At 60.4% G+C, this 11327-nt stretch overlaps 6 protein-coding genes across 6 annotated transcripts; 3 read left to right on the top strand and 3 right to left on the bottom strand.

The window, feature by feature from the left end:
* Positions 1-30: 30 nt before the first annotated feature.
* Positions 31-1790, bottom strand: CcaverHIS019_0608520 (uncharacterized protein; the record flags this gene model as incomplete). The annotated part of the gene is made up of 3 exons (XM_060603357.1): positions 31-58; positions 92-461; positions 530-1790. 3 exons carry the CDS (start codon positions 1788-1790, stop codon positions 31-33), a joined length of 1659 nt encoding a protein of 552 aa, XP_060459658.1.
* Positions 1791-2049: 259 nt separating this feature from the next.
* CcaverHIS019_0608510 (uncharacterized protein) lies at positions 2050-3008 on the top strand (the record flags this gene model as incomplete). Its single annotated transcript, XM_060603355.1, has 5 exons — positions 2050-2234; positions 2281-2361; positions 2421-2523; positions 2607-2712; positions 2971-3008. 5 exons carry the CDS (start codon positions 2050-2052, stop codon positions 3006-3008), a joined length of 513 nt encoding a protein of 170 aa, XP_060459657.1.
* A 114-nt stretch (positions 3009-3122) lies between these two features.
* On the bottom strand, positions 3123-4023 carry CcaverHIS019_0608500 (uncharacterized protein; the record flags this gene model as incomplete). The annotated part of the gene is made up of 4 exons (XM_060603354.1): positions 3123-3217; positions 3280-3517; positions 3774-3849; positions 3953-4023. 4 exons carry the CDS (start codon positions 4021-4023, stop codon positions 3123-3125), a joined length of 480 nt encoding a protein of 159 aa, XP_060459656.1.
* A 341-nt stretch (positions 4024-4364) lies between these two features.
* On the top strand, positions 4365-5108 carry CcaverHIS019_0608490 (uncharacterized protein; the record flags this gene model as incomplete). The annotated part of the gene is made up of 3 exons (XM_060603353.1): positions 4365-4918; positions 4962-4984; positions 5071-5108. The coding sequence occupies 3 exons, from the start codon at positions 4365-4367 to the stop codon at positions 5106-5108; spliced, it is 615 nt and encodes a 204-aa protein (XP_060459655.1).
* Positions 5109-5337: 229 nt separating this feature from the next.
* Positions 5338-9652, bottom strand: MYO1 (uncharacterized protein; the record flags this gene model as incomplete). Its single annotated transcript, XM_060603352.1, has 11 exons — positions 5338-7473; positions 7509-7882; positions 7917-8065; positions 8102-8267; positions 8302-8640; positions 8679-8763; positions 8797-9206; positions 9287-9329; positions 9365-9493; positions 9529-9606; positions 9650-9652. 11 exons carry the CDS (start codon positions 9650-9652, stop codon positions 5338-5340), a joined length of 3912 nt encoding a protein of 1303 aa, XP_060459654.1.
* A 434-nt stretch (positions 9653-10086) lies between these two features.
* POP2 (uncharacterized protein) lies at positions 10087-11285 on the top strand (the record flags this gene model as incomplete). Its single annotated transcript, XM_060603351.1, has 5 exons — positions 10087-10203; positions 10429-10619; positions 10651-10812; positions 10847-11140; positions 11174-11285. 5 exons carry the CDS (start codon positions 10087-10089, stop codon positions 11283-11285), a joined length of 876 nt encoding a protein of 291 aa, XP_060459653.1.
* Between the last annotated feature and the right edge of the window lie 42 nt (positions 11286-11327).

The raw sequence follows: 11327 nt of genomic DNA, 5'->3' as shown, positions 1-11327 counted from the left end.
CGACCTATGCATGGTACACTAAAGCGTCTCTTAGAACGGGGGATGGTATGACCGTACTCTGTCTGTCAGCTCTAGTTCTGGCCGGACGCACTTTGAAAAGTAGAATGGCTTCTGGTGCTTGAGGGTTAAACCAAGGGCCTCACCCGTCGCGAGGTTGATGGACGAGTAAGACACGAGGTCGAGCTTGTTCCACCGACCGCGCCCGGTCTCGCGCAGCTTGAGCTCCATCTCAAACTCGTACTTTGCGCCAGGGCCCGGCTCGACGAGGTCGGTAATGATCACGCGAGCACGTTTTCGCCCGCGTTCGTCCTCGTCGCGCACAAGGCGCCAACGGCCAAAGTGTAAGCCCTTGGCTCGCAACGAGGGCTTGAGCAGCGGCACAACGTCCGAAGGGTGGTCAGTCGTGAGGAACGACATGACGTGCCCGTCGTTGTAAAAGCGAAGGAAGCGGTGGTACGTGACTGGTGTGAGCTGTGAGCTAGTGGACGATAGCGGGGGTTGTGGCTGTCCAGCTAAAGCTGAGACTCACTCATGTGCGTAATGGTGACCCACTGCTCACCCGCGCCCGGTCGAATATAGTGGCACACCGAAATGTAGACTCCGTCCATCCGTAGGCGCTCCTCCTCGACCAGAGTGGTGCGCCACTCGTCCCTATGCCGACGTGCCAAACCACGCCCCAGCGCAACACTCTCCACCATCGGAGGATTGTAGATCTCCCCTGCGAATCTCTTCCACGCAGCACTGTAGGCCGTGAGGAGGCGTGCTCGCCAGCAGCTAGCCCCAAAACGCTCCAGCGCCGCAACATCAAGCAATAGGAGGATGCGGTTGAGGATTTCGCTCGGCAGCGTAGCGATGGGAAGCGGCAGTGCGTTGTCTGCAGCACGGAATGACAAGGCTGGATCCCCCACCTCCGAGTCTGGAAAGCTCTCGGGATCGCCCACCCGCGCCTCGAGCAGCGTCGTGAGCGGGCTCACGCGACTACCCTCCCGCTCATAGTCGGGGCGGACCTGCACCTCGCGCGTAAACGTGTACTCGGACTCATCAGGTGCAGACGGATCCACAATGTCGACTGGCGTCGGCGTCGCCTCCCCCTTTTCCTCCTGGATCTGAGGGGCAGCCGCGGCAGCCTTGCGCACGCTCAGCGCGTAGAGTCGGTCAACGTTCTCGTCGGCCCGGAACGCACGGCGATACAAGTGCAGCGCATCGGATAGGCGTCCCCCTTGTTCGGCCTCCACGGCGCGGGTGTAGAGGCCCACGGCGTCGCCCGTGCGCCGCCGCTGGGGGAAGGGCATGGTCGAGTCCGAGTCCGAGGCCGAGGCCGAGTTCAAGTCGGTAGTCTCTGTGCCTTCCGCCTCGGCGCGGGTAGGCTTTGTCGGCGAGCGGGGTAGCTGTGCTGGCGCTCTGGTAGGCGAGCGCGGGAACTGCGTCTTGGTAGGAGAGCGCAGCGTCTTGGGTGACGTCGGCTTGGTGGGTGACCGCGGACGAGCCTTGACAGGCGATCTCGAGCGCACAGCCTTGATAGCCGAGCCGGGTTCTGGCCACTCCTCGTCTCCCTTCGTCTGCTTGTCCTCCTCCGCAGCCTTGCCCTTGCCTTTGCCCTTGTCGACCTTGCCCTCCTCAGCAGTTCCCTTCCACATGACGCCGCCTGCGTCTACCTCTACCTCCTTCTTGGCCTCAACCTCGGCCCGCCACTGGCGCCGGAAGGCCTCGAGCTCGTCGGCCACCTTGCTGTCTTCGAGCGACAGGGCGGCTATCGATGGCGGCCTGACAGGTTTTACTGGGTCAACCATGGTTGCGATGGTTGATGATGAATAAGTGTGCAGTCCGATTTCGTGGATTCGTAGGTTGCCGGCGCAGGTTCGGTGACTTGGCCCTTGACACTGTACAATCCTCATCTTCTTGTCTCCGCCTCCACCTTTTATTTCTCCACCTCTCCATCCACATCACCACTCTCATCCCCTGTCCAGCACCACTCGTTGGTAGTCTTTTTCCTATAGGTTCGCAGGGCCCCATTGTCTCCACTTCGACTACCAATCGCCCACACGCGCCATGTCCCACGGCCAACATTTACCCTCTCCCGCACCCACGCCCTTTCCCGGCGCACCACCCGAGGACCCACACATCCGTGCAACACTCGAGAAGGAACTCCAACGCCTCGCTCAAGACCTGTACGAGATGGAGGTGTGCGCTGGCGAGGTTGTTGCTGGGATGGAAGGCCAGGTTGCTGAGCGGATGTGGGTCGTCGCAGGCACCTTGAACAGCCAGAATAGCTGACAGTAGGGAGAAGGTCAACAGGGCGCTCATTGAGCTCACGCGTCTCGCGCCGCAGGTCAACGACTCGGTGCCGAAGCAGATCATTGAGTACGTCTCCGCTCCCCCTAAAGTCCCAACGCCACACCTGTGCCCTCGGCTGATGGCAGAAACATCGACAAGGCCAAGAACCCGCACCAGTACACCAAGACTTCGTTAAGTCGCGCGACTGGCGAAAACCAGTATGCCCTGGGACGGTTACTGGGTCTCGAGGTGGGTCTCAGCTACACAGATATTTCTTCGTTCTCGTCATCTGCGCTCGGTTGTCACATCTCTTGCGCGCTCACTAACCCTAGTCCTTCCGGCGGCAACTCGAGACGAGCCTGTCCGACGCATTCCCCGACCTTCCGCTGCCTGAGCGCCTGCACAAACCGCTTGGTGTGGAGAACGGGGACGGCGAGGGTGGGTCTGGTGATACTGACGTTGTGGCAGATGGTGCTGGAGAAAGAGGAGGCGAGGCGGTCGTGGCCAGGGTCGCCGTCGAGATAAGAGATGGGACTGGAGATGGCGAGGGAATGGCGAGCGGACGAGGAGAAGGCGAGGAGATGGCCATCGAGCCGGCGGGCTCAGAGATCGAGGTGGAGAGGGCAATGGAGTTGGACGGGAAGCAGGACACGGAAACGGACACTACGGACACTCGAACAGGTGCTGAACTAGGAGAGAGCGAGGCGAACGGTGACAGCAAGCCGGCGATGTAGACGAACCGATAGCGTAGAGCAACTAGAGACCAACATTGCCCGACAAGGGACATGCCGACACGCAACACGCCACTGTACTTCCGAGATGTATCATCATACTTTGTTACTGCCGTGTTACTTTGAGAGCTTGTCTCCTGCCTCACAGAAGAGGCCGACGCAGCTGAAACTGCCGACCATCCATGCGACGGTGCGCGCGATGCCTGCGGCATCTGGTGTTAGTCTTTTCTGACCACGCTTTCGCCTCTGCTAATCCACCCTCCTCTAGACTCACTGTTCGTCCCAAGGATGTAGAGCAAGTTGTAAGCCAGGCGCGAGGCGAGGTAGACGCCCGCCGCGCGGTTCAGTGACGAGTTGGAGAGGCCTGCAGCGTTTCCGACAGCCACGGCGGCAGCGAAAAAGCCGAGCCCGACGAAACCGTTGTCGTTGGCTGCCTCGGCGCGGAGGTACCTCTCCTGGTCGGTGGGAGAGAGACGTGACTCGGAGATCAACTTGCGCGTGTTGCCGGGAAACTTGTGTGAGCGAGTCTCTAGCAGTGAGCCACAGGTGGGCTGCCAAGCAGAGAGAGAGGAAGCGGAGCGCGCTTGTCCTGCAATGTCAAGCTTGACAGTAGGCAGGGCGGGTTGGGAAGATGGCAGCTCGGAGCTCGGTGTTGACATGCCTACTCCACCGGAACCGAGGTCAACCGGTCACAAAGGAGAAAAGCATGTACAGTCATGCGCCCAAGTCTTCCACGTCGACAGCTCTGCCTGACGCCGAGAAACTCACGCTGAAGTCGAACCCCTTGGCCCCAGCCGGATGCTTGAGAGTCACGAGCCCCAACGCATAGAGGTGTGGTGCGATGCTGGTGTGAGCGGCGTGAGCGGAGTGAGGGCATGTGCCATGAGCAGCGCCACGGCTCGCCCCGACGACAGGGCATCACCGCTCTGCACTACGGCTCTACTCACGCAAGGCCAAACGCCGCGGGCACGGCGTACAGGCTGAGATTGTTACCAGTATTGAGGCCTGCAAATGACATGGTGTGTAAGGTGTTAGCAAAGTAAAGATAGAATAGCATTGGGACGTTTATGTACCATATACCGCAAGACCGGCAAGGTGGCGGGCAGGATGCGGCTCGTCATATCCTGCGTCACCACTCTTGTTCTCTCTCTTGATGGGTTGATGGGGAGGGCATACCAACGTCAACAACATCATCTGATGACGTCGGTCCCCCTCCAATTCCCACGTGGCACTTGGGCAAAGGTGCCACACCCGCAAATCGCCGCTCCGGCCCTCGCCGAGCGCCGAGCTGAGATTTCGGCCTGACCTGTGCAGCCTCCACTTGCATCCATTCCAACCTACCCAGACCCACACCCAACAATGTCGATGCTGGCCTCAACCTCGCGTGCCCGCCTCCCCTCCCTCACCCCGTTGCTCAAGCGTAACGCGGCCTTCAATGCCCACTCTACTCCAACCGAGGGGAAGATGGAAGTGATCCGCGCCTCCCTCTACCCCAAGGACGGTGTCGCCCCCACCTCGGCCTCCCCCATCGGCGCCAGGCATGTCGACTACGAGCGCCGTATCCGTGCCGCAGCCCCTTCGGCAGAGGCGCACGAGACGATTGAGCGTGCGTGGAACCTGCACCGTCGTGACGCGCGTGCGTCCCGGTCGGCCGCCATTAGCGCAAAGTACGACGCGATGGTCGATGCTTGCACTGAGCTCGACGCGCTTACCCGCGGTCCTGCTGAGGAGGGACTCGGCGTCATTGGAGAGGGAGTCTTGCCGCGCGCACTGTACGATCGCGCGATGATTCGTGTGGCGCATGCCAACGCGGCGTACGCCGCTGCCAAGCAGGGGATGGCGCAGGGGAAGAAGAAGACGACCGAGAGCCGCTGGCTCGAGTCCCGCCCCGAGGGCATTGTCCCGCGCGAGGCGTGGGTGCCTGTCGAGAGTAGGGGTAAAGGGTGGAACTACCAGTGGACGCGGCCGCTTAACGAGTGGTGAGCATGACACGACGCGCCGCTCAGGATGGAGAATTGGGCAACAGCGTGTTTGCTGGAACGTCTGGACCATTAGCTGACACCAGATCACTTTACGACTCGCTACTCCCGACACACCATATGACCAAGCACAGTTCCGCATGCATAGATACCCACCTTCGAGTTTCCGAGATAAGCCTTATTCACTGACTTTTCACCGCTTACACCGGCTCATTAGTCGTGTGCGGAACACAAACCGAATCGTAACCATTTCGTGGAGCTCTCGGGCCCTCCGGATAACTCACTCTGCAACTCAATGCGCTAATGTGACCCCCGTCGTGGCATTCGTGGCATTCTACTGTACAGTCTAAAGTTTACTCACCCCGTGCCTGCGCTGCGCGTTTCATGAACGCCGCAGCAAGGTCAAGCTGTCCGCCTGCGGCCTTCGGCTGATTGACCTTGCCTAGCGACGCGCCTCCGCTTGGCGCGCTCGGCTTGAATGCGCCTGGCACGGGCGGCCGTCCTCCGCCGAGACCAGCCGGCTTCGCTCCCGGCTTAGGCGGTACGATGGGCTTGGGCTTCGTAGCCGGAGGCGGGCCGCGGCCCATGCCACTCGACGGACGAGAGCCTCCTGGCGTGCTCGACGGCGAGCCGGCGCCTGACCCGGTTGTGGGCGAGCCGCCGTTGGACACCGCTGCGCGACCACTCAACATGGCCGCCAAAGCGTCGGCAGCCACCGAACCGCGCGCGGCTTGCTTCGCTGAAGGCGCTGCCAGGTTGGCGGCAGGAGCGGTAGGAGCGGGAGGAGGCACGTGCCTCTTTGGTGCGGGTGGAGGACGGGGCGGCGCGGCCGGCTGCTCGATAAGCTTGAGGTAGTTGCTCGGCGCCCAGCCCTCCTGTCCACCCTTAACCACCATCCACCACCCGTTGTCGTCCTTCTCCTTGACCTCTACCTCGTCGCCCTTGGTCAGGTTCATCTCGCCCTCCTGGCCCGCAAAGTTGTACAGTGCGCGGTACATGTCCTTGGGCGGTGCGGCCGGCGCAGCGGGAGGGGGAGGGGGAGGCGGCGGCGGCGGAGGCGGGGCACGGCCGCCGCCGATGGGAGCGGAAGGCGCCTTCGGAGCACCAAACGCTGCGGGCGCCTTGACCGCGCCGAAACCGGTGGGCATTTTGGGCGCAGGCGGGGCGACTGGTGTAGGCTTGACAGCAGCAGGAGCCGCCGTCATGCCCGCGATCGCAGGCGGTGCAGACGGCTTGGACGCGCCGGGAAGAGCACGCGCCTGCGGCCGATTCTGCGAGCGCCCAACCATGGCTGCAGGCGCAGCCTTCGCGGCCTTCTTCACCTTGGCATTGCGAGCCGGCATAGGGTTGGACACGCTGTTAGGTGCCTCGCCGGGGCCGACCGTGATGGTGTGCGACTTGTATACCGGCTCACCCTGCCCTTTGATAGCCTTGATCTGCGCCTTCTTGCCCTTCTTCTTTGAGTACTCGATAACAGGGCCGATGTTGACAGGCACGCCGCCGCCGACCTCCGTGAGAATGACGCAGGTCATCTCAGTCTTCAGCGGGCACGCGAGCACGGGGTCGCCCTCCTCGCCCCCCGGTGGAAGGTTGAGCACGATGAAGTCGTCGCGCAGGTTGCTCATCGAGATGCCCTTGATCGTGATGAGGGGGATCTTACGCTCGAGGGTCGTCGAGACCTGGCCGTCCCTGGACATCGTGACGACAATGTAGAACGCCTTGTCCGTGATGATGAGGAAACGCGGGCTGAGCTTGGACGAACGGCCAAGCTTGGAGACGAGAATCTCGCCACGCGAGCTGAATGCCACCGTCTCGGCGCCCGAGATGCCAGCGGCGTTGCGCAGAAGCTCTCCCTGCGGCGAACGCCCTCCCACGTCGAGATAGTCGCCCATGAACTTGCGCATGCCGATCAGCGAAAAGCGGCGACGCTCCTTGCGTCCAGCCAGCACCTGGTGGCCATAATCGCGCTTCTGCGCGTACACGAGGTTCTCCTTCTGGCTGCGCCAGAAGCGCTGAATCTTGGTCGCAGCCTCGTGCTTGCGGCGCACGTACGCACGCCAGGCCCGCTGGATACGCCGCGCCATGGTGTGCCAGTAACGGTCGCGCTCGCCCTCAAGGTAGAACAACGTCTCTGGGTTCTTGATGAACGCCTTGGTCACACCCATCTGCCACTCGTCCTTGGCGATGCGCGCGTCCGTCAAAATGCGCTCGCAACCAGACTTGGCGTCACCCTCCCAGATGTAGTCACCGGCGTACGATGTCGAAGGCGAGAGGAGGTAGAAGCGCTCCACCATCTTCTGGAACTCTGCACGGTATGCGAAACCAGCACGACGGACACGAATGTTCTCCTGGAGACCAAGGTACTTGATCTGATGCAGGATGGCCTTGTCGTCGTACTCGGTCGGCGAGCGGTTCTGGTTCGGCTTGATCGTGCGGATGTAGTGGGGCTGGCACTGCATCAGGTTGGTTACAAGGTCGTTAGCGGATTGCTGTGGGTCAGTGTGATGGCCCGGTCGATTCCTACCTTGATCTTGTCACCAGCAGTTGGTGGGCGGCGCTTCGAGTCGTGGTCGACCTTGTCAGGGAAGAGCGTGTGGAGGAACGTATCTCCGCTCTGGTCGATGAGCTCGAGGATGTCTTTGCCCAGTTGGTCCTTGTTCTTGTCCGTCATGCCCGCCACGTTGTACAGCACGTCGCCGGCGTAGTGCTTGATGAGGAACTTGTTGCCGCGCGACTCGAAGTTGGGGTTGGACGTCAGCATGTTGGACCGCTGGATGAACGAGTTGTCCGCCGCCGCAGGGTCTGCGTGCGCCGTCGCTGTCGCATCATTGAGGGTCGCAAAGATTCCGGCAGGTCGCTTGCCCTCGATCAACTCGCACACGACCGCATTGTCGAAGACTGGGTAAGGCTTATCGACTGTGACAACACTCACACTTGATGGGAGTCCACTTGATCTGCTCGCGGACATACTCCTCCTGCTCGGCCTTGAGGGTCAACTCAATAAAGATTTGCTGAAGCTTCTCGTTGACGTAGTTGATGCACAGCTGCTCAAAGTTGTTGTCCTGGAAGATCTCGAACCCGCTGTACGTCAGCCATGCTCGAATTCGTGTCACCCACTAGATGTCGAGAACACCAATAACGTAAGAATGCGCGACGTTGGGCTTCATCGAGACGTTGACCCGGCTCACGATCCACTCGAAGAGGTTGTTGTACAGCGCCTTCGCGAGCGCGTCACGTCCAGAGTTCGCCTGCGCCACATTCTGGGGCACCTCGTACACGGACCCTGCCGTCAGTTGACGTTTGAACCTCATACTCACCCCGGCGGCCGCCACGCTGCGTCTCCATGATGCGCGAGAGGAGCACCTTCTGAACCGCCGCGCCGTCGACGTTCATGAGATACGCGACAAAGTCGGTGACGCCCGTGTCGGCGATGCGAGCGTTCCCATCGTCACCCTCGACGAACTCGCAGTTGCCGAGCCATAGGACCGTCGCCAGCACGCGGAAGATGGAGGTACGCTCCTCCTTGGAAAGGCCAATAATGTCCATGGCGTGCAACGTCTCGGTGAAATCCTTGCTGTCGTCGATACTTGCCACATTGAGACACTTGCTGTTGGCCGTGTACGCATACGCTTCGGGCCCCTGCAGGCCGAAGTCATCTGGACTGTTAGCACGGAACGCAACCATCAACACTCACTCCTCATGTCCTGCGGCGCCGCCTTGGTGAGCTGGTAGAAGATGTGGAAGTCGCGCTCATTCTTGATCTGGCCCACGACACGGTTCTGTTATCAGCTTTCGTATCTCCTACAGCTCACCTTTTCCAAGAGGTAATTTGTGATCTGCGCGCCCACTGGCTGGCCCAAGCTGTCGAACATGATCTCAAGATATTTTCCGTGGCGACTGGAGTTGTCGTTACGCAATGTCTTGGCACACCCAAACGACTCGAGCAAGGGGTTGGTGGCAAGCACCATCTCCTTGATGCCCTCGATGCCGCCGCTCGAGCCATCGCTGGTCCCGCTAACTGCAGCGATGTACTGCATGATGCGCTTGGCAGCCTCAGTCTTGCCAGCGCCCGACTCGCCCGAGATGATGACACACTGGTTTTCCTTCTCGGTTGTCATGCGGTAGTAAGCCGACTCGGCGACAGCGAACACATGCGGCGGCATCTCGAGACGGTTTTTGCCGCGGTACGACTGTAGCGTCTCTTCCGAGTAGATGCCGAGGTCTGCGTCGTCAGCACTGTTCGATACTCTTCCCCCCAAAATTCGCAGCGACGTAATACGCTGCGGAAGAGGCGATGCTCACCGCGGAAGGGGTTGACTGAGATGAGCACATGGGCAATGTATGTCTACTGTCAGCTGGTATAGCCTTCTACCAGCTCACATAGATCTCCTGGTTCAAGAAGCGCGCTTTGAGGTTCTCGTTAATGGCCTCGTTGGTGATGGTACTGAGGAGGGTCATGTCCTGCACACCGGCCGTCTTCTTCTTCCTGAAGCCCTCGGACCAGTCGGCCTGAAGTGAGCGGGGCCCGACCACATGGTGCTAACCTTTGCGACCTTTTGCGGCTTCTGGACGCCACTGCTAGCCAGGAGGCCGCCGACCTTTTTGCCCTTCTTGCCGATGGCCTATTGTGTGAGCGATGGGGGCAGATGTCCGAGCGTTGCGTACCATGGTGGAGGGACAAGCGGCGGGAGGAAGTGGTTAGAGAATAGTCAGCGGAATGGGCTGCTGGCGAAGGGGGTTTCACTCTAGTCGTTGAAGGGACAGAACAAGCGACGATGGACGGAACGAGAAGATGGGTAGTGTGGTTGATGGAAAGAAAGCGGAAGGGGGGAGGAACGGAGAACGACATCGTCATTGCATGGTGAATCTGGGGTGAGCTTAGACTGGGGGTGCTGGGGGTGGGCGTGGCTCCAACATGGGGGGTGTAAGGGAATTGGGATTTGCTTCCGTGTATCCTCTGTCCAAGCTGGTCAGTTCATGGTCACCAACAACTGGAATCCATCACCATTACTACTCTTCATCCTCGCATCCATCTTCATCATCCCCTTCCTCTCGACTCCCGTTTTACTGTTAGAGGCCTAAGTTCCCCAAACCCTCACGCCATGGTTTCCGCACAGCGGCCTCCAGAGTACGGCATTCGCGAGGTCTGGGCAGACAACCTCGAGACCGAGCTCCAGCACCTCCGCCATGCCGTCGACCAGTACCCCTACATCTCCATGGTGCGTACGCGACCTTCCCTATGCCAACGACCGCCTTTGAATGGCCAGTTATGGTGCCGTGACTCGAGCAGCGTGGCGACCTGACGGATCGACCACTTCGAAATTGAACGCGTCGCCCTTCCTGCATCATGGGCATACTCTTATTCCGCCTGCTCGCCCGCTCGCCTGGCCGCGCCGTCGCCCTTCACCCCGCTGCCCCGCTCGCATTGCTATTACTAACCCCAGGACACCGAGTTCCCAGGCATCGTCGCGCGTCCAATCGGGAGCTTCAAGACCGGCTCGGACTACCACTACCAGACGATGCGATGCAACGTCGACATGCTCAAGATCATCCAGCTCGGCGTGACGCTCAGCGACGAGAGCGGCCACTCACCGGAGGGCTACACATGGCAGTTCAACTTCCAGTTTAACCTCACGTGCGCCGTCGCCTTGTTTATCTGACCCCAGGGACGACATGTACGCGCCCGAGAGTATCGAGCTGCTCAAGAACTCTGGCATCGACTTTAAGCGCAACGAGGAGGACGGCATCGACGTCGAGTACTTTGGCGAGCTGCTCGTGACCTCTGGGCTCGTACTCTTCCCCACCATCAAATGGGTGTCCTTTCACTCGTGAGCTATGGCAGGGATATCCAGCTGACATCAGCGGGTACGACTTTGGCTACCTCCTCCGCATCCTCACGTGCGAGCCTTTGCCAGCGACCGAGCAGGACTTCTTCGACCTCCTGTTTGTGTGGTTCCCCTGCATCTACGACATCAAGCACATCGTGCGGTCTGTCAGGATGCTCCGCGGTGGACTGCAGGAGATCGCCGAGAGCATCGGCGTCCAGCGGATAGGACCACAGCACCAGGCTGGCTCCGACTCGCTCCTCACCGCCAACGTGTTCTTCAGGATACGGGGCAACTACTTCAACAACGTGCTTGACGACTCGTACTACAAGTGAGCTCAAGACTAGGTGGCAGCTGACAACAGGAACTATCTGTACGGCTTCAGCACTGGCCGCACGCAGCCACCAGGCGAGACACAAAAGCCACCGTCGCCAACGCCGCAGGCCCAGCTCCTTAGCGGCGAGAAGCCCTACTAACATGTAACTTTTGTACGAGATACAGATACCCGACCATCCGAT

The sequence above is a fragment of the Cutaneotrichosporon cavernicola genome, assembly GCF_030864355.1.
Source record: "Cutaneotrichosporon cavernicola HIS019 DNA, chromosome: 6".
NCBI lineage: Eukaryota > Fungi > Basidiomycota > Tremellomycetes > Trichosporonales > Trichosporonaceae > Cutaneotrichosporon > Cutaneotrichosporon cavernicola.
The sequence above is the reverse complement of the archived record's forward strand: the minus strand, read 5'-3'. Positions and strand labels throughout refer to the sequence as shown.